The sequence below is a fragment of the Bos mutus genome, chromosome 16 (genome assembly GCF_027580195.1).
Source record: "Bos mutus isolate GX-2022 chromosome 16, NWIPB_WYAK_1.1, whole genome shotgun sequence".
Lineage (NCBI taxonomy): Eukaryota > Metazoa > Chordata > Mammalia > Artiodactyla > Bovidae > Bos > Bos mutus.
The window spans coordinates 57,253,474-57,274,624 of NC_091632.1; the positions used below are offsets into that span (position 1 = coordinate 57,253,474).

The 21,151-nt window shown below is 47.3% G+C and overlaps 1 protein-coding gene across 3 annotated transcripts in view; it reads right to left on the reverse strand.

Annotated features, from left to right (window-relative positions):
* The window catches only part of EPHX1 (epoxide hydrolase 1), a 37,432-nt gene that overhangs the window by 4,407 nt on the left and 11,874 nt on the right, over window positions 1–21,151 (reverse strand). Inside the window, exons 1-8 of one of the 3 annotated variants that reach the window (XM_070385411.1) lie at window positions 16,514–16,654; window positions 15,584–15,727; window positions 13,554–13,741; window positions 11,036–11,216; window positions 4,622–4,849; window positions 3,989–4,118; window positions 3,260–3,465; window positions 733–841 (exon numbers count right to left, since the gene is read on the reverse strand). In XM_070385411.1, coding sequence (XP_070241512.1) covers window positions 733–841; window positions 3,260–3,465; window positions 3,989–4,118; window positions 4,622–4,849; window positions 11,036–11,216; window positions 13,554–13,736 — 1,037 coding nt within the window. In that variant the 5' untranslated portion in view covers window positions 13,737–13,741; window positions 15,584–15,727; window positions 16,514–16,654. Of the gene's footprint in view, window positions 1–732; window positions 842–3,259; window positions 3,466–3,988; window positions 4,119–4,621; window positions 4,850–11,035; window positions 11,217–13,553; window positions 13,742–15,583; window positions 15,728–16,513; window positions 16,655–21,151 lie in introns of those variants that run through there. The other 2 variants (XM_070385410.1, XM_005903713.3) reach the window with 2 other exon arrangements.

Genomic DNA, 21,151 nt, shown 5'->3' on the forward strand with positions numbered 1-21,151 from the left:
TCAAAGAGTTGGACACAACTGGGTGACTTTCACTTCACTTCACTTGGTACGTGCTCAGTGCTGTTTTAGGTGCTGGACATGGCTTAGACCAAGTCCCTACTTCTGGGCCAGATCCATACACTCCTTCTCACATATTAGACACTGGTGCTCTGAGTGTCTCTGAAGGAGTGAAAAAATGGCTGGGCCCTGGAGCAGGTGGGTCAGGGCCAACCTTGAGGAAGCTCGAATCAGGCCAGGGACCTGGGAATCATGCGCCGTACAGGCTGCAGCCTTTAAGGTTCCAGGAGACAGGACGGCCTCCCCACACTTTCTGTAGCCACCCTGTAGGACCAGCTTCCAAAAATGAGGCAGGCATACAGCCATGATGTCAGGCGCTTCCAGGATTCAGGAGGGACAGTCCGTGGGCTGCTCTCATGTCTTAGTGACAAAGAGGCTCCTGCTGCCCCTCTGGACTCCTTGATCCCAGAAGGAGGCTGTTTAGCAAACAGAACTGTCTTGAGCCCTGCATCCTATTTTTTATATCTCCACTGCGTGGCTAGACCTATCTGGGCCTCAGCTTCCTCATCCAAATATTGGGGCTGGGTTGGTCACAGGCTGAGGATCTGTGGGACATCCGACAACAGATGGAACTTGCTGACCATCCCACTCAGAGCAACCAGAGATGAAATCGGTGAGAAGGGAGGTGGGTGAGGAAGGTGAGCCAACAGCAGGCAGGGGTGGATGGGGTCTTACCTCTCTAGGCCTCCATCCTCCAAGTCTCGGAATTCCGAATTGGTCCAGGTAGAAAACTTCTCTAGAATATAGGCAGCCAGTCCCACGGGAGAGTCATTCAGAGCACAGCCTGGTGTGGGAAGAAGCAAGGGAGCAACTCAGGCCTGGGACCAGGGAGCTGGCCCCACAGAACAGCAGTGTGAACAGGAAGCCTGTGTCAGAGCACAGCTCTGCCCTGACTCTGGGGTGCTCCTGCACCTCACTTCCTTAACACTGGGCCTTGGAATCCTTATCTGACAAAAAGGGATAACACCTCGCCCACTACTTCATTGACATCCATATGCTATATGGGCAGCTTCCTTCAAACCAAAGAGGCTACAACTCCAGGTTTTGTAGGATCCAAATAAGAAATATATATAAATGCTGTTTTTAAAAAGTGTTTTTTTCTTTTTGTTTCTATTCTGTGATTAGAGAAAAATTAGAAACCACCTAAAAGCCCAAAATAGGGAATCAGTTTTAAATAAATATCGATCCACTCATAGGCCCAACGATAAAGCAAGCATTAAAAATGGGATGGATGGGGGCTTCCCTGAATGGTGAAGAATCCGCCTGCCAATGCAGGAGACACGGGTTCCATCCTTGGTCCAGGAAAATCCCAGATGCCAAGGAGCAGCTAGGCCTGCGCGTCACAACTACTGAGCCTGTGCTCTAGAGCCTGGAAGCTGCAACTATGGAGCCCACGGGCCACAGCTCCTGAAGCCCGCAGGTCCTAGAGCTGGTGCGCTGTAATAAGAGAAGCCACCGGCACGAGCCTGCATGCCGCAACTAGAGAGTAGCCCTCGCTGGCCACAACTAGAGACAAGTCCGCAGAGCAACGAGGACCCAGCACAGCCAAAAATAAATAAAACTGTTTTTTAAAAAAGAAATCCTTTTTTAAAAAGGCATGGATGGATCTCACAAGCAAAATATTCAGCTAAAGAAGCCAGACTCAAAAGAGCACCTATTGGAGGATTCCAATGCATATAAAGTATAAAAACCAGCAAAAGCAATCTATCTGTCAGGTCAGGAGGGTGGCTGCCCTGGGCGTGGGGGGAAGTACCCAGAAGAGGGTGCAGGGAGCTTTTGGGCTGGTGGGTCACGCTCTGTTACTTATATGAATGCTGGTTGTATGGACAGATTCCATTTGTGAAAATTCATCAATCAAAATGTTAGCCAGTTCTTCTGAAGGCCTGGGAGAGGAGAGGTAGGGAACAAGAGGTTATAGGTGATTGTCTTTTCTGTTTTGTGCTTTTTTGCATCTTTTGATTTTTTGACATTGAACATGGGTTACTTTTATAATAAGAGGGAGAAAACTGGTTCTATAAAACACTGTTCTTATTACCGTGAGCTGCCCAAGGTGTGAGTATGGACTGTCATGGAAACTCTAAAAGACCACGGGCAAAACAACTCCTGGGTGTCCTCTGAGTGGGGTTCAAGGAGGTTCCAGTGGACCCTTCTGATATCATATGATTGTAAAGGGGGCCTTTCTTCCCTTGTCTTACAGATATTTTACAGGTCTGCAAATTGTTGAAAACTAATAGTAATGCAAGTGAGTCTAGTTCATAGAGAAGCAAATGAATTTTGTCCAGAGAGTAGATCCTACAGATTCTCTTCACAAGGTTAAAAAAATTTTTAAGTTTTTTAATCTATATGAGATGTTGGATATTAACTTATTGTGGCAATCATTTTACAGAAGATGTAAGTCAAATCATTATGCTGTACACTCTAAATGTATACAGTGCTGTATGTCAATTATATCTCAATAAACCTGAATAATTAAAAAAAAAAGTCCAGTGGAGATTTACTTGATTATTACCCTGTAGATTTTGACAAGTTTTGTATTTATTAACAAATTTAGTGTTCCTAAATGCCTTTGAACTGTTTTATTTTACATTTTACTAGTTACTTTTAGTTAATGAGTTAAATAAAATTTTGACATGTGTTCATTTTTTATTTTTATGATTTTATCTTTAAAAATGTTTTTTTTTTCAGAATTTGAAAATTACTTTATTGACAAAGATACATAGTATGCCCCTCAAAATTAGTATAGCTATATGATTGATACCTTAAAAAAAATATTATCCCTTAACAGGGCCCTGATGGCAGTAGCTCCATCCATGCTATCTTCCCTCACTGAACTGGGGAGCTCCTCCAGCCCTGGGGAACCCCCTTCTTTCCACAGTCCCAGAACTGATAAACACTAGGCTTTGTCTTACCCACTCCTCGGTCCATCTCTATGCTTCTCCCTGTAGGACTCATGGGTGGAGGGACTGGAGGTCAAAGTCACTAGGAACACTGATTCTGCTCAGTGGAGCTGTTTGGGAATTTGGCCAGGCAGCGTAAGAGTGGACAGAGCTGAGTCCCTCACAAGAGGTTTTCACCCCATGAGCAGTGTTCCCAGCATAGGTGAGGCTTCCCCCGCTGGTTGGGAGCCTTGCTGAATGGATTGGCTGTAACCTCACCCCCACCCGCCACCGCTGAGCCAGGTGCCTTGCGCCTGCGCACTCACCCACGGTGTCCGGCTTGGTGCTCTGGATGTGCAAGTAGCCGCTCTCCCTCAGTAAGCTGAAGAAGATCTTCTTAAAGGGGTATATCAGCTCCATGTCTCTCTCGGTATAACCGAAAAGCCCCCCGAAACACCGTCCCAGAGGAAGGGTCAGGGTGTAGAAATTTCTTAAAATCAAAGCCATGTTCAAGTGCAGGCCCTTGATGTGGCTGGGGGCAGAGAAGGGTCAGGTGAGCCTGGGTGCCATCCAGGATGGGGAAGTGGGGAGGGAGATGGAGGAGGAAGAGACCACAGAGCTGGGGAGCACAGGGCCAGCCCCCATCAACATCTGCCCCCTTGGGTGACCACAGGAGGTGAGGGAGCAGGCTGGGGAGAAAATACAGGTTCTACAAAGTTCTGGTCAGCTCTCTCCCAGGACTTGGTCCATCAGAAAGGTCTACTCCCTGACCGTCCCCCTCCTCTAGCTGGCTCTCCAGGCCTGGGCAACTGGCCCAGAGTCACCAGTCCTGTGTGACACCAAAGGGAGGGAAGATTCGTGTCGAACTTCCCCAGGCAAAGCTGAGTGATGGGGACCCTCCCTTATCTCCCCTGGGCCCACAAACATCCTGCCTGCGTGGCCGCTGTGCCAAGCCTCAGACACTATGCCCAACCTTCCTCCCTATGCATTCACCTCGCACGGGCTGTGCACACACACCTGCACACATACACACAACGCCTGACAGCCACCCTCACCTGGGCACCAGCTGGGCCATGTTGGTGCAGATCAGGGCCCCCCAGTCCCCGCCTTGAATATAGAATTTCTGGAAGCCCAGCCGCAGCATCAGCTTATAAAAGATCCTGGCAGTGGCCACTGAGTTGAAGCCTGGTTGTTAAGGGGAGAGAAGAATCATGGGAGGTCACGCCTTTGGTTCCGCAGTTCAGAGTGGGTGAGAAGGAATCCTGGGGCCCAAGGGTGGGGTGCCCAGTGCCCAGAGGAAGTGCTCCTGGTGCTAGCCTTGGTGCAGGAGATGGTGAAGCCAGCCCTGCTGAGGGTCCGTGGGTCCACACTGTGTGCAGCGCTTAGTCAGCCTTGCTGGCCCGGAATAACACGGAGTCCAGACATGGACCCGCCCAGAGGGGGCAGCTCCCAAGGACACGAGAATCTAGGCCCTGAGCCCACTCTGGACAGTCATGACTCTGCCTGGTCCCTGGCCCACCATGCCCCTCAAATCCTGAGAAGACACACTGGCCCTTTGGCAATCAAATCATCCCCATTGCTTCTCTTTCCTCAGGTCTCAGATGCTCCCCTCCCCCAGCTCCCTCAGGCTCTGAAGGAAGCCGGCTCCCCACCCTGGGGCAGATGCCTGGCCCGCAGCAGCCCCATACCCTTCTTGGAGGATGCCTCCGAGAAGCTGTAGCCAGGAATGGATGGACAGATGACTTCAAAAACATGCTCATCACTCAGGCCGTGGTTCTTGGGGTCAGTCAGGAACGGGATGATCTTATAAAACTCGTAGAAGGAGCCAGGCCAGCCGTGCACCATCAGCAAGGGCTTTGGGGTTTGGCCGGAGGGGAGGTTGGGGGGCTTCACGTGGATGAAGTGGATGTCCAGCCCTGGGGGGACAGAACACAGTCAGGGCTAGGGGAGAGGGCCCTGTGGTGGGGGAGGCTGCCATCACCGCTCTCGGGGTAGCCAGTCAGGCTTTGCGCCCGCCTAAGCAGGACCATGGTGCTGCCACTCCGGGTGCCCCATGGTACTGGCCACAGTCACCACCAGCGGCGCTGGTTGAGCGCTTACACTGAGCTCCAGACCCCCCTGGCGACTTACTCGGCCTTCATAGCCACCTGCAAGCAGCAGACTGCTGCGTCCCTGCAGGTGAGAACGTGAGCTGTCTGTGAGGCCGGGCCAGGCTGCTCTCAAACTGCTGTATTCCCAGAGCCCAAAACCGGCCCTGGCTCGTGCCAATGCTCAACGTATTCATTGTTTAATAATTTACAAATTGTGTGTGGGGTGCAGGTAGCCTTATATATCCAGCAGTAGAGAATGAAACAAATTATAGTTTAACAGTACACAGTAAGGGACTTCCCAGGTGACGCTAGTGGTAAAGAATCTGCCTGCCAACACAGGAGATGCAAGAGACACAGGTTGGGAAGATCCCCTGGAGGAGGAAAGGGCACCCCACTCCAGTACTCTTGCCTGGAAAAATCCCATGGACAGAGGAGCCTGGTGGGTTGCAGAGAGTCAGACATGACTGAGCTATGATCACACAGTACACTGTAATACAGCAGAGTCACTGTAATACAATGACATTATGACGTGAAGTCGCTCAGTCATGTCCGACTCTTTGTGACCCCATGGACTGTAGCCTCCCAGGCTTCTCAGACCATGGGATTTTCCAGACAAGAGTACTGGAGTGGGTTGCCATTTCCTTTTCCAGGGGATCTTCCCGACCCAGGAATCGAACCCAGGTCTCCCACATTGTAGGCAGAAGCTTTACCCTCTGAGCCACCAGGGAAGCCCGACAGTCATCTAAAATGACAGCGTCCATGTGCACTGAATATGGAAATCAGTCCTGTATATGTTGCTAAGTGGTAAAAGCAAACTATGAAGCCAGATCCATTGTATGACCCCATTTCTGTAAATAGTTACATGTATGCATATATCTATATGGTGTGTATAGGAATTTTAAAGTCTGAAAAGATAAACTACAAAAATGTAAAAAGTAGTCCTTTCTGAGCAATAGAATTTCAAGCAAATTATAGTCTTTTTTGTGGTTGTATGAACTTTAAAATTTTTCTACGATGGACATATGCATAACTTTTTTTTAAAGTGGAGAAAATTATTTTAAGGTAGAGTGCTGGGCATTGAAACAGCACCCTAGCCAAAGATGGATGAATGGATTCCAGGCCCCCCTCCCTGCTGGAGTCACTTTGAGAACAGTCTCTCTTCCCAAGCAAGTGGGCGTTCATAGCAAACACGGCCAGGGAGGCTGTTACACCTCCACCACGAGGGCTGGCATTGACAGCAAGGTCTGTGGTTTATTCACTATGACAGGAAGGTCTGTGGTTTATTCACTATACAAATAATACATGCTTTCTGTAGGAAACAGAAAACAAAGATAAATCAAAAGTGGGGTGGGGGAGGAATCACATATAATCTCATGATCTTAAGAGAACACTGTGTTACCCGTCCAACTTTTTAAAATAATTTTTTTTATTTGGGGACAATTTTATTTTATTTTATTTTATTTTTTATGACCTGCCTCATTTCAAACAGAATCTGCAGCAGCCAGAAAAACACACAGTGAAGACTGGAGTGTAGAAAACAAAAAGGAAGAAGCAAAGATTTCACCAGAAATTAGCCTCATCCTAATCCAATACTATCAGCCTACATTGTTTAATGCAAACATACATTTCAAAACTGTCAGACTATTGAGAGAAACCACAGGTTTCTTTCATGCTATCTTCCCCCAAAGCTGAAGCAATCATTTCCTAAAAGAGCTATTTAGAAATACCTCTTGATTTAAGCATTCAAAAAGCACATGCAATAAGCAGACTTCACTCTGAAACAAAAATGGACAAAGCTGCCTCCAGAGCAAATCTGTATCAAGAAGTCACTTTTCCAGTAATTTCAAGTGGAGCACCTCAAGTTTACTTCTTGAACTTGAGAAGAAATGAAACAGACAAAAATCACAAGCCTTACTTCTATTTGGGGACAATTTTAGATGTATAGAAAAACAGTGGAGCTAGTACTGGAAGTTCCCAGATACCCACACTTAGTCTCCCTACTATTAACATCTCGTGTTAGGATGTACATTTATTATAATGCATGAACCAGCACTGATACATTAATAACTAAAAGTCATACTTTATGGATTCAGATTTTCCTTAGGTTTTTTTTTTAAGTTTTAAGTGGTGGTAGGAACATTTAACACGAGACCTATTGTCTTCACAAAGGTTTTTTTTTTGCCTTTTTCCCCACAAAGTTTTAAGTGTGTTGCACAGTGCACAGTACTGCTGTCTACAGGTACAGTGTCACTCAGTGGCTCCTCAGAACGTGTGTGTGTGTTGTGTGTGCGTATCCAGTCACTGAGTTGTGTCCACCTCTTTTGAGACCCCACGGACTGTAGCCTGCCAGGTTCCTCTGTCCATGGGTTGCCATTTTCTTCGCCATACTTAGAACTTACTCGACTTGGATAACTGAAACTTCATACCCGGTAATTAGTAACTCTATAGTTCCCCACCTCCCAGCCCTTGGCAGCCACCATCCTACTCTCTGCTTCTATGAGCGTGACAATTTTAGGTACCTCATATAAGTGGAGTCGTGCAACCTTTGCCCCTTCTGTGATTGGCTTATTTCACTTCTCGTAATATCCTCGAGGTTCGTCCATGTCATCACATCTTATAAGACTTCTTTCCTTTTAAAGACTGAATTAATACTGGTACATACACACATACAATGGAATATTACTCAGATTGCCTTAGTTTTTACCCAGTGTCCTTTTTCTTTTCCAGGATCCTATCCAGGACACCACGTCACATTTAGCTGTCAAGTCTCCTTAGGCTCCTCCTCAGCTGTGACAGTTTCATATGTTTTTAAAAACAGAGAACATAACTTGCCTTTAACAAAAATAGAAGCCTACATACATTCTATTTTGGAACCTGATTTTTTTTTTCCACTTAACAATATATCCTGGGTGTCCTTCTATGCTGCTAAATTTACTCCTAAAGTTGAATTTAGTAGTTAATGTTAACTCCTTTGGAACACACAGCGTGGTGTGAGATTATTTTTGATTCAAATTCTATCACATTATCATCTGAGTTTAAAATTAGAAAAAACACACATATACATCCATTCTATATAGCAGCGTATACGCAGGAGATCCCTGGAAGCATGTTATTTAACAGAAGCAGATGCTGTCCCTGGGGAGGGACGAGAGGGAGACTCTGTCTCCTTCTGTACATTTTGAATTTTAAATACTGAAAATTTAAAAACTAAAAAAAAAAAAGTTAAAATTTGCCCTATGGGTCCTCCTTCCCTTTAGGGTGAAAATGCTCTCCTGGTCGCCCTATGGATCTGTGGTGCCTATAGGATCTCTGTGCCCAGGCTAATGGGTCAGAATTGAGGAGACAAACTGGGCTCAGAGGGCATCCACGGGCTTGGTGAGGGGAGAGGGCAGTGGGGAGTGGTTGGTCACAGCCGAGGGCCAGTGCTAAAATAGTGGCCACAGGTGAAGGAGGAGGGGACAGGCTGGGACACCAGAGAGCTGGGTTCCAGCCCTGAACCTCCACTTCCCTGTGACTCAGGCGACTCCCTGCCCCCGCTGGGAGGTGCTGGGCTCCCCAGAGGCCACTGTGCGCGCGCACGCGTGTGTATGTGTGTGTGTGTGTGTCTCGCTTTGTTCATGTCTGACTTTGCAACTCTATAGGCTGTAGCCTGTCAGGCTTCTCTGTCCATGAGATTCTCCAGGCAAGAATACTGGAGTGGGTTGCCGTGCCCTCCTCCAGGGGATCTTCCTGACCCAGGGATCAAACCCAAGTCTCTTATGCCTCCTGCATTGGCAGGTGGATTCTTTACCACTAGCGCCACCTGGGAAGCCCCTGAAACCCCTGCATGTCTCAGACTCTCTGAGAACAGAGACTGATCTGCAGCAGGACATCCAGGACATGGCCTGGAGCCAGAAGCTCATCACAGAACAGGGAAGTGGCGGGGACAAGAAGGCCGAATAAGGAGGCTAGTGGGGATGAGGAGAAAACGTCGAGGAGAGGTCACAGATTGAGCCATGAGCAGGGGAGCACAGGGGTCAGTGCGGAAGCAGAAAGGACCCTGAAAAGGCCTAAACGTGAGGGAGGAGGATGGCAGCAGAGAGAGTGAGAAGGGAGGTCCTCTTGGGCGAATTTCAGGCCAGGGAGTCAGGAAAAGAGACACACTGACACACACACACACACATACAGTATGTGTGTAAGCGGTTATAATTTTCAATTTATACGTACTCCTTGGGTGGAAAATTAGGAACCTGGGCAATTTCGACCCTTTTCACCCTTGGGAAGGTAAATTTAACTTCTCTGAATATTTTAAGATAAACGTATATGGTACAACTGCTATGGAAAACAGTGTTATAGTTCCCTCTAAAATTAAGCATAGAATTACTAGTTGACTCAGCAACTTCACTTCTGAGTATATACCCAAAGAACAGAAAACAGGAACATAAACAGATATTTGTACGTTCATAATCACAGCAATATTTTTCACAATAGCTAAAAGCAGAAGCAACCGAAGTGTCCATTGACGGATGACAACATGTGCCATTATTCAAAATGTACCATTATTCAGCCTTAGGAAATTCTGACCCATGCTACAATATGGATGAACCTTGAGGACAGCATGCTAAGTGCAGTGAGCCAGTCAAAAGGACACATATTGTATGATTCTACTCATACAAGGTCCTTAGATTCAGAATTCATATTTATGTTTACAGAGACAGAAAGCAGAATGGTAGTTTCCAGAAGCTAGGTGGAGAAGGAAATGGCAACCCACTCCAGTGTTCTTGCCTGGAGAATCCCAGGGACGGGGGAGCCTGGTGGGCTGCCGTCTATGGGGTTGCAAAGAGTCGGACACGACTGAAGCGACTTAGCAGCAGCAGCAGCAGGGAGACGGAGAGAAACAGGAGTTAGAGCTGAATGACACAGTTTCCGTTTTTGCAAAATAAAAAAAGTTTTGAAGATAGATGGAGGTGCTGGCTGGATAACAATATAAAAGTATTTAATCCACTGTGACATTACAGGTAACAAGGTATACTCTATGCTTTCAATGGTCAGCTTTATGGTATATGTATTTTACAATGTGGGTGTGCTCAGTCGAGTCTGGCTCTTTGTGACCCTATGGGCAATAGCCCGCCAGGTTCCTCTGTCCATGGGATTTTCCAGGCAAGAATACCAGAGTGGGTTGCCATTTTCCATTCCAGGGGAATATTTTACTATAATTAAAAACAAATAGATAAATTTGTACAAATTAACAGCATGAGTTTGATTTTCTTAAACATTTCTATATCTGATTCTAAATCTGTGTTGGGCTAAAAAAATACTTTTCCACTATGGAAACTATTATCCCAAATTAACTTAGGTTGGGCTTCCCTGGTGGCTCAGAGGTTAAAGCATCTGCCTGCAATGCAGGAGACCTGGGTTCGATCCCTGGGTCGGGAAGATCCCCTGGAGAAGGAAAATGGGAACCCACTCCAGTCCATGGGGTCACAAAGAGTCAGACACGACTGAGTGACTTCATTTTCACTTTCACCTTTCCAAGAACATTTTGAAGATAGCTTTCCTTCCAGGTGAAGTTGGGTGACAACCTATGATACTGTTGGGACAGGAGGTCTAAAGCTTCAGAGACAGGACAGTTTTTATTCGAACCTTGACTGACAGCTTGAGCACCCTTGAACAGTCACAATATCATAGACTCCAAAGCCTCAAGGAGGGGCTGAGTTGACTGAGGCCATGCCCAGATCTAGGTCTCATCTCCATCCTCCCAAAGATTGTTCCATCATTGAACTGGATTGTACAATTCTTTGGTTTTTAATTTATTTGTATGTTTTCCCATTTAGCTCAAAAGACCATTGGACTTGTTGGGATTTTGCATTATTTTTGCATCTGAGTGGGGTTATACCTTCCAAATACATCTCACTGACCAATAATCGAATTCTGGGTCTCCGGGCTTTATTTAAGTCCCAGTGTTATTTAAGTGTCTATGAAGGTTGTTTCTGTCATACACATCCCCCTCCAGCTGGTGTTTTGGAAACATACCTTCAATCTTAGTCTTGAAGTGAGGGTATTTGTTGAGAATCTCCACCTGCTTCCTCCAGTCAAATTCATTCCTCCAGTAGGAGATGATTTTCTTCAAATAGTTGGAGTTGAAACCATAGTGGAAACGACTGTCCTCCAAAGGTGGAGTTAAACGGACCCTGTCAATCCTCTGATGTAAGTCCTGGAGAAAATGTGAGACCCCAAGGAGAGAAGGTGAGTGGGGCAGAGCACAAGAGAAAGTTTGTTTCCAGAAGACAGAGAAAACCCTGCAGCCACCAGACCCCATGCTACAGTAAAGGCAAAGCAAAATTTCACCAGATGGGATGAGGAGGCTCCTGGCCTCCAGACATGTGCTCTGGGTCGTCAGGTTTATCCCAGAAGAAAGCTCCTGGCTTCCCAATGGTGGCTGTTCCCCAAACATACGTTTTTCACTTTCAACTTCAGGTTACTTCTCATTTTTGTTTTTAAATGTATGAACAAAATGTGTTTTTAATTTATCAAGGCTTATATACAGCAAGGGGGGCTTCCCAGGTAGCTCAGTGGTAAAGAATCTGCCTGCTAATGCAGGAGACACAGGCGATCCCTGGGTTGGGAAGATCTCCTGGAGGAAGAAATAGCAACCCACTCCAGGATTATTGCCTAGAAAATCCTGTGGACAGAGGAGCCTGGTCAGCTACAGTCCGTGGGGTCACAAAGAGTTGGACACAACTGAGCGACTAAGCACACAGCACATAGACAGCAGAGGGTGGCCAACTTTTTTATTTTGGGGGGCCAACTTTTTTCAAAAGGGCCAGATCATAAGCAGCTTAGGTTTTCTGAGCCACAGCTAACCTACTCTGTTCTTGTAGGATGGAAAAAGTCATAGATGGTACATGGACAGATGGGAGTGACTGTGTTCCAATAAAACTTTACTTATGGGCACTGAAATTTGAATGCCAGGTTAATTTTCATGTTACAAAGTATTATTCTTCTTTTGATTTTTTCCAACAATTTAAAGGTGTAAAAACTATTCTTAGCGTGGGAGCTGTACAAAAGCAGGTGGCAGACTATTATACATAAAATAGATAACCTATACTACAGCAGAGGGAACTCTTCTCAATACTCTGTAATAACCTGTGTGGGAAAGTGAAAATTGCTCAGTCGTGTCTGACTCTTTGCAACCCCATGGACTATATAGTCAATGGAATTTTCTAGGCCAAAATACTGGAGTGGGTAGCCTTTCCATTCTCCAGAGGATCTTCCCAACCCAGGCATCAAACCCAGGTCTCCCACATGGCAGGTGGGTTCCAATCTGAAAAAGAATGGATATATGTAATATTTATAATTGATTCACTTTGCTGTACACCTGAAACTAATACAGCATTGTAAATCAACTATACTCCAACGTAAAATCAAAATTAAATAAAAAAAAAAGAAGGTAGCAGAATAGATTTGCCGACTCTGATACCAGTGTTAAGTGATACACTATATGTGAGTATGTGTGTGTTAGTCACTTAGTCATGTCCGACTCTTTGCGACCCCATGGACTGTAGCCCACCAGGCTCCTCTGTCCAAGGACTTCTCCAGGCAAGAATACTGGAGTGGGTTGCCATTCCTTCTCCAGGGGATCTTCCCAGGGATCAAACCCGGGTCTCCTGCACTGCAGGGGATTCTTCATTATCTGCTCCTCTTCTCAACTGCTAGACGAGAAGCTCTTTGAGAGAAGGCTCTCTCTCTTCTTCCAAGTACTTGGCACTAGGTCTGCACACAGAAGGTGCTCCCATACCCACAGAATGGAAGAAATGATGGGTAGGGATGTCCCAGGTCCCACCCACCCTCCCAGTCCTGCTCAAGCCTGGCTCTCAGCTTAGCCTACTCCAGGGTCACACCTATCCTTGGTGATTCCAGCCGTGTGCGGAGGACGGGGCCCAGGCTTTGGCATTAGACAGATCTGAGTCTAAATCCGCCAGCTTATTATCTCGGTCACTGTGCATTAACAGCTTTGCCTCTCTGAGCTTCAGTTTCTACATGACCGCAGTCACTGCACGTGATCACAAGGGTCTAAACACACAGCAGGTGCCTGGCCACAGCTGGCCCCAGGCCAGGTTCTCTGCTCTGCAGCATTTTATGTCACCACAGCCTTGTTTTCACTCATGATCTCCACCCAGGCTCCAAGAAGGGCCTCACTTCTGCCTTCAAGCTCATCCCCAGGGTTTCAGGTGGGGCACAGAGGAGGCAGAAACAGCTGCTCTCTGTGACCCTTAATGCAGGTAGCTGGATTCAGCTGGCACTTCTTTCCTCGCGCGGGCACTACTGGGCCTTGGGAACCAGGAACATGGAGACAGAGGAGGGGGAAGGAGCAGAAGGGATGGGGTGGGCAGAGTAGGTGAGTCCAGTAGGAGAAAAGCAGGCAGAAAATAGCCCTAGAGGGACCACTTTGGAAGACCCTCCTTGGTGCCAGGCCCAGCCTGAGGCCCAACCCCAGATGGGGCCTCCCCGCCCTCCCCTCTGCTCAGCCATCTGGAAAGAGGTGCCTTACATTGATCTCCTCATCTGATGTTTCCACCTTGAATGGGCGGATGCTCTTATCCTCCCCAGCTGTGGGCCTCACCCCAGGCCCCCACCATCCATCTTCAAGGGGCAAAGTCTCCTCCTTGTCCTTGGAGACGAACCAGTAGATGACAAAGCCCAGCACTGAGGCAAGGAGTATTTCCAGCCACATGACTCCTGCAAAAGTAACAGCCCATCAACAACAGAGTCTGCCAGATAGCCCTTGACCTCTGGCTGGAAATGCCAGATTCCTGACTTCTTTCCCACCCAATCCTCGATTTTGTGTACTTTTGACATGAAAAATAACATCAACATTTGTTGTTGTTTAGTTGCTGAGTCCTGTCCAATTCCTGCCACCCCATGGACTGCAGCCCGCCAGGCCCCTTTGTCCATGGGAGTTTCCAGACAAGAATACTGGAGAGGGTTGCCTTTTCCTTCTCCAGGGGTCCCGACTCAGGGATCAAACCTACATCTCCTGCACTGGCAGGCGGATTCTTTACTGGTGAGCCACCAGGGAAGCCAACATAAGCATAGTATGGAAAAATTGGAAAACAATAGAGAAAGCCACAAAAATCACCATAATCCTACCAAGCTATGGAATTCATTAATCAGATTTAGAAAAGATGAAGCTGGGTTGGCTTCTGCATAGCCTTGGGTGGTGGGCTCTGCATGTCTGAGGCCTCATGGTTCTCTGAGGGGGTCTCTTCCTCCAGACACTTCTGAGAAGCTTCTTTCCACTGTTGTGACATCCCTCCCCCACAGGAGGAGCAGGGACGTCTCTGAGCAGTGGGCTCAGGAGAGGAGATGGAGTCACACTTGCTCTTTGCTGTCTCTCCCTGAGAGGGGCCTCTCCTCAGGGTGTACATACAGGGCAAGGTGGGGGCGGGTCTGAAGAGCTGGGAGGTTACGTGCATCTGGGGTTGGGGGGAGTGTTCAGTGGCCCAAATGTGGCCATATATCTCAGCTGGTTGTCAACAGTTTTATTGAGATTTAATTCACATACCATGTAATCTAGTGGTTTTCAGTATATTCACAGACACGTGCAACCATATTCACAATTCTAGAACATTTTCATCACTACAAAAAGGAACCCTGTACCCTTTAACTATTACTGGCACTTGACCCCCACACCACCCTGGCCTTAAGCAGCCACTAATCTACCTTCTGTCTACAGACTTGCTTAGTACATTTCACATAAACTCAGATGTTTTAATCATTTGTCTGACTCCCCTACTTTTTTCGCAAAAGGGGAAGAAAGAAGAGCTTAGTTCCTGCAAACCAGTACCAGGCCGACAATGGCTCGGCATTATTATCTAGCTATTTGTTTTGCGTGTTTCCAAGGAAGTAACCCCCCTTCCCCTGAAGGTTCACAGTCAGAGAAATGTGTGAATATGGGCGCCATCCTCAGGCCAGAGACCTTTGCAGAGCCACCTCCCAGGCCCAGCCCAACTCTCCCCTGGAAACCTGGGGCAGGGGGAGGATGCCGCTAGCAAACCCACCCCAGTGTGCCCTCTATCCACTGCTGGGGGCTTGCCAAGGCCCTGCGGTTTGCTCTGCCAAGAAAATACGCACAGGCTTCTCCCACTTCCCACAAAGAGATGCTTTGTCTCTGCCAGGGAAACCCCTCCCCTTTGAGAAGAGCCAACTGCTAGTCTTTGTGGTATTCGAAGGCAGGGACTGTGAGGTGCTGGGGAGCGTGTGGGAAAAGACGGAAGGCAGAGAGCAGAGCTTCCCTTGGCAGCAGGAAGAGACAGATGTGGTTCACCTGTTGGGTGGGTCACAACGTAAGAATCTGGAGCTGGGAAGACAAGAACTGTGTCTATCCTAGTCCCTGCCCTGACCACAGTGCCCAGCATAATGTCTGGCACAGAAAGGCATTTTGCCAATATGTGTGCGATCAACATATACAGTGGGTGCAAATAAGATGTTGCAGGATGTTGTCAAGGGAGCTGCAATCATGATGAACAAGAGGAGATGACTTTAATCTTCCAAGTGAATGATACACATCACCTTCCTTACCTGACTTCAGCACAGAGAGGTCAAGAGCACGGTTGTCACTTTCCGCTGGGTTATAAATGTCCTGCTTTCCCTTTTCTGTGTTGAATTATCCCAGGGCTTTCACTTGTCCATGTGAATTCTGAGTTCTCACCCTTTGAGCAGCTCCTTGGGAAGCAGCCAGGGAAACAGAATTGTGAAATACTGCACCCAGCTCCATGTTAGGAGACTGCAGGTGCCATCTTCACCCTCTACCGCCTTTTAACAATTGCTGGGTGCTACCAACCTAGCAGACCTGATATGTGTGCAGATACTTAATTCCCCTGGACTTCGACAACAAACAGAACCATGAGCTAGAGTGTTGAAATCAGTATTCAAGCACTGCATCTAAACTCTGGGGACCTGGACAAGGGGCACCATGATGGGCCATGCTGGCACAGCCCAGGGCAAAGTGACAGATTCAAGGAGAAAGTTTAAAGCCCTTTCTCTTGCACCTTAATTAAGATAATAAGAATATTAGTTCTTGGTTCAAGGACATTGCTTTAGTGCTATTGATCTCAGATTACAAAGCAAGTTTTAACTGCAGTATGTTAATTTGCCACCTATTAACTACCCTTTATTTATTAGCAGGTATTAAATGCACATGAAGCAAGGCGCTCTAGGTTAGCCCAGTGTAACAGGCATTGACTCTGCTGGTAGGTTTTCAAGGGATGTGATAAACCATGGCCCGTGAAAATCCACCCACTAAGAAGCCAAATTTCACTGAACTTTCTTTATCACTTAAGGTAAGAACCAGGCACTTGCCCCAAATCACATCGCTCTTTCGAGGATTAGAATCTGCAGCCAAAGCATTCATTCCCGGTCTGTCGCTGGGTATGTTTCTCCTGCCACCCCGACCTACCCACCCCATCTTATTTCCTCTCAGCATCTGTTTCCAGCCTCAAGCCTTCATACCTGCCCTTTGGGTCCCAGTCAGAGCACAGGCGAGCCACGACTGCACGGGAGGCCTCTCTCAGGTCAGAATATTTTTTTCCCCCCAAATTAAATAATAATAAACAAGACCTTCCCCTTCCCCACGCACTGGAGCTGCGGGTCCATAAGGAAGGAGGTGGTTGGTCCGCGAACTCCGAGAAGAGGCGGGGCCTATGAGCCCGACCAATCAGAGCTCAACCCCTCCATCCTTAGGTTTAACTCCACCCCCACGCTCCCAGGCCAGTGAGTGAAACCCTAGACAGACGCTCACTTCCAGGGGCGTGGAGGGTCTCGGAGTGCTGCGGCTGCCCTCAGACCTCCGGATCTCCCCAGTCAGGGCTGCTGCTTTATTTAGAGTATGAGGAAAGTGGAAGTCTGAGGCTCAGGAGAGACGGCGCCACTCTGCCTGCCCAGCTCCTTGTACAAAGCAGGCTATGGCGTGGAGCCAGCTGATGGCTCTTCTCCCCAGAGCAGGCTCTTTGGGGTGGGGCTGGTTGAAGAAACATCGCTCACAAGGGGGAGAAGCACTGTTCACCAGGAAATCCAAGGCCAACTGCACTCTGGCTGTCGCAGCCTAGGTTGGGGGAGGGGATGGCTCCAGGCAGGTGACACAGCTTCCCATCCCATCCCCCAACCTCCACCTCCAGGGGAAGAGAAGGGCTGCATCACTCCAACTTCCTGGGCCGGCCAGTCGCTAGTTTGGAGCCATTGAACAGACAAGCTGAAGAGGAACTCAGCAACCTGAGTCCAACCCCTTCACTTCATAGCTGGGGAAACTGAATCCAGGGGTGGCCATAACTCACCCAAAGCCACGTGGCCAGGGAGCAACACATCTGGGGGGGAAAAAAAAGGAGAAAAGAACCACTGTACTCCTGCCATCTATTGTAACTGGTCTAGGGCAAGGTTTCTCAACCTTGGCACAACTGACATTTTGGACCAGATAATTCTTAGTAGGCCTGTGCATTGTAACAGCATCCCTGGCCTCTAGCCAGTAATACCACCTCCTCCCCAATGTGGGATGACATTACATGTCTCCAGATACTGCCAAGTGTTCCCTGGGGGAGAAATTGCCTTCAATAGAGTGGAGAAGCCACACTACGGGTCAGTGATTCAACTTCAGTATTTGTTGGATCATCTGAGGAGCTTGTTCAAGGGATTCAAGGGATCTCGGGTATGGCCAAAGAATCTACATTTCTAACTAATTCCCAAGCAGTGCTGCTGCTCATGGTTCATGGACCACACTTTGAGAACCCCTGCTCTAGACTGGATTATAAACTCGAAGAAGGCTGGCCGTCTGTCTTGCTCCCCAAGGTATCCCAGTGAAGACTGAGCCCAGTTCTGGCAGATGCAGGAATCCCAACAGTTACTGAATAAACACTTGGGTCTGACCAAGGTAGGAAGGACTGTGACCCTTCTACAGAATCAAGAGGCAAAGAGAAAATATCATCTCGAAGGTAACAGGTGAGCATCGCAGAGCCTCTCTCTGTGCACAGACTGGTAAACTAGTCCCATGCAGAAAGCTGGATCCAAGTACCCTCCTGGTTATGGGGAAGGGTGGAACCATGACTCCACATCCACAGAGTCCAAGATCCCAGCAGAAATTTGAACTAAATGTAACAGCTCCAGAGGACCCTGCCGCCCCCCAGCCAGGCCAGTGAAAGTCTCAGCAGCCAAACTCTCATGTTTTACCAACTTTCTTTTCCTGGTGGGGAGAAATTCCATAACCTCTCCTTCTTACAGTCTGCAACTTTGGGGGCAGTGGGACCTCAGAAAGCTTGGAAAGAAGCTGGGGCAATGCTGCCATACCGACCAAGTCACCTTCCTTGCAGGAATCTTTCCTATCTTCCCTCAGCCTCCAGCTTTTTTTTCTTCTGTCCCCTCCAAGTCAGTGCAAGCACACACTTGAAGCTGGGGGGTTTGGGGTTTCAGGCCCACTTCTGGCTGGTGGGCCTCAGTCCGATGACTGGACACAGATAAGACATTGACCTTTAAGATGGAAGGGTAGGTGGAGGGTCCCATCAAAATTGGAATTGAGGTAACAGTCCTAGGAGAGAAACTAGGATGAATTAAAATGTAACAGGAGGGAATTCCCTGGTGGTCCAGTGGTTAAGAATCCATCTTGCAATGCAGGAAACAAAGGTTCAATCCTTGGTTGTGGAACTAAGATCCTACGTGCCTCGGAGCAACTAAGCCATAGTTACTGAGCCCATGTGTTCTGGAGCCACACCACACAACTAGAGAATTGGTGCACAGCAACAAAAGATCCTGAGTGCTGCAACTAAGACCTGATGCAGCCAGATAAATAAATATAAAAAAATAAATAAGAAGAATTGTTCATCACTGTAAAAACATGTAACAAGAGACTCATACAGTCACTCTGGAAGACTGTTTAGCAGAATCTACTAAAACTGGGCAGATACCAACTCTATGACTCAGCAATTCACTCCTAAGCATAGATCCAACCAAAATGTGTCTACATGTGTTCACGTGCTTGACAAAAATCACAACCTAGAATGTTCATGGCCACATGATCCAGGTCTGACGTGTATAAGCCAAAACTAGAAATAATCCAAATGTCCTCCCACTGCAGTTAAGGGTCTATTGATACAATGGAACACCCTACAAGGAGAACAAATAATCTATAATTACACACAGTGACATGGATCTGTCCCACAAGCAGCGCTGGGCCAAAGATGCCAGACACAAAAGAGAACTCACCATGTGACTCCGTTTGTATAGAGAACAAAGACAAGCAAAACTGATCTATAATAAGAGACTTTAACAAGGTGCTTTTCTTTGGACTCAAGCATTATATGGTAAACTCTCCAGTGAGTGCAGTGTATAGACAGGTCTAGAAAAGAAAGGCTTGAAGAGCAAGACTTGGGCAACTTCATTGATGCAGTTCAGCAGTACACTGAGGAGTCACCCCCAGGATGCCCTCTAATGAGTCTGGGGTGGCCATGGTCACAGGCCTCCCCATGGCCTCTATGCCACCCCTCAACTGTGGCACCCCAACCCGAGCTTTCTTTACTCAGTAAGACTTACTGACTCAGAAATCAGCCACTGGTAGCTTGATTCCTGGAAGAAGGTGGGACGTTAGAGGGCAGACCTAGTCACTGGGTCCCTGGGAACAAAGTGTCGCCCAGTCCTACCATAACATCAAGGAAAATGCAAACACCTTGTGAGTTTAGGGAGGCCCAGTGGCCCACTATGGTGTTCCCATGTGAGGAGCCAGCCTGGCTTTCTTGCAGAACCTTCATTCCATGGGAACCCCCTTGCCTCCAACAGCAACCCGGACTACCTTTAAGAACTGGAACATTTTGGAGTTTACAATAAGGGATCTTCTGGCGTGCTTCCTTGTTTAAGTAATTCAAAGTCCAGCTCTGCCATTTACCAACTGAAGGGCTTTGGCCAACTTACCAAACCACCCTGAGAGTCTGTGGTGGGGGTGGTGGTTTAGTTGCAAAGTCGTGTCCAACTTTGGGACCTCATGGACTATAGCCCACCAGGCTCCTCTGTCCAAAGGATTTCCCAGGCAAGAATACTGGTGGGGTTGCTGTTTCCTTCTCCAAGGAATCTTCCCAATCCAGGGATCGAACCCCAGGTCTCATATATATTGCAGGTGGTCTCCTGCATTACAGGTAGATTCTTTACCAACTGAGTCACCAGGGAGCGTCTGTGGTCTCGTCTGTAAAATGAGGATCGTGCCAACTTCACAGGCTCAAAGCAGGTACTCCACAAATATGTGCTCTTATCACTATGTGGAATTTTCATGCCTCAAGAGACCCCAGAGGACGACTGTCCCTATCCCTATTAGATGACAGGCCTAGGACCCTGCCAAAGACTTGCATAAGGAGACTGGGAGCAGGAGAGTGCATGGCGTGTTCATCTACTGGCCTCCTCTCACCGAAGACAAACTTGAAGGTTAAGGAAAGTACAAGGTTATATACATCTTGGCTACTAGTGTTTTGCAATAGATGTCTCTGGGGGATAGGCCCCATTCTTTTCTGTTCTGAGAAGTTACATTAGGGTGCAGAATTCTGTTTACTAAGGCTTCCTGTTTCCAAGGAAAGCTATATTTATCTCATCTGTGTGGTCAGCTCCTGCTGGTGTAGAAAATATTCTATCCACATAAAAACATCAATATTTAGGAGACACTATGAAAAATTCAGAAGTAATACACCATGAAACGAGAGTCTCTGCTTTATTATGCTAGCATCTGAAATTGGAGGTTAATTCATTTACTCCAAAGCTTCCAAATATATATTTAATCTAACTAGGTTGTTGTTTTGTTTTGTTTGTAATGCACTTTTCCAGAATACTGGCAAATACTTTGCTGAAAGAATTGGGCAAGTGAGGAGCCTTTCAGAATGAAAACATTTTTTCCCCTTGGAGCCACAGTACCCTTCCTTAAAAAATGATTAGTTGGCCTCAGAAGGAAAAGGTAGTTTTTGTTGCAAAGCAGCCAGATATTTTTAAAGACACAATAACTGGAAGATGGTGGTCATTTATTTCTAAGATATTGAACTTAGAAGGAAATCTGAACAACAATTGACTACTCTGATAAGAAATGGGATTGTATGCAACTTAAGTCTCCAAATTCTGTATCGAAGGTTTGAG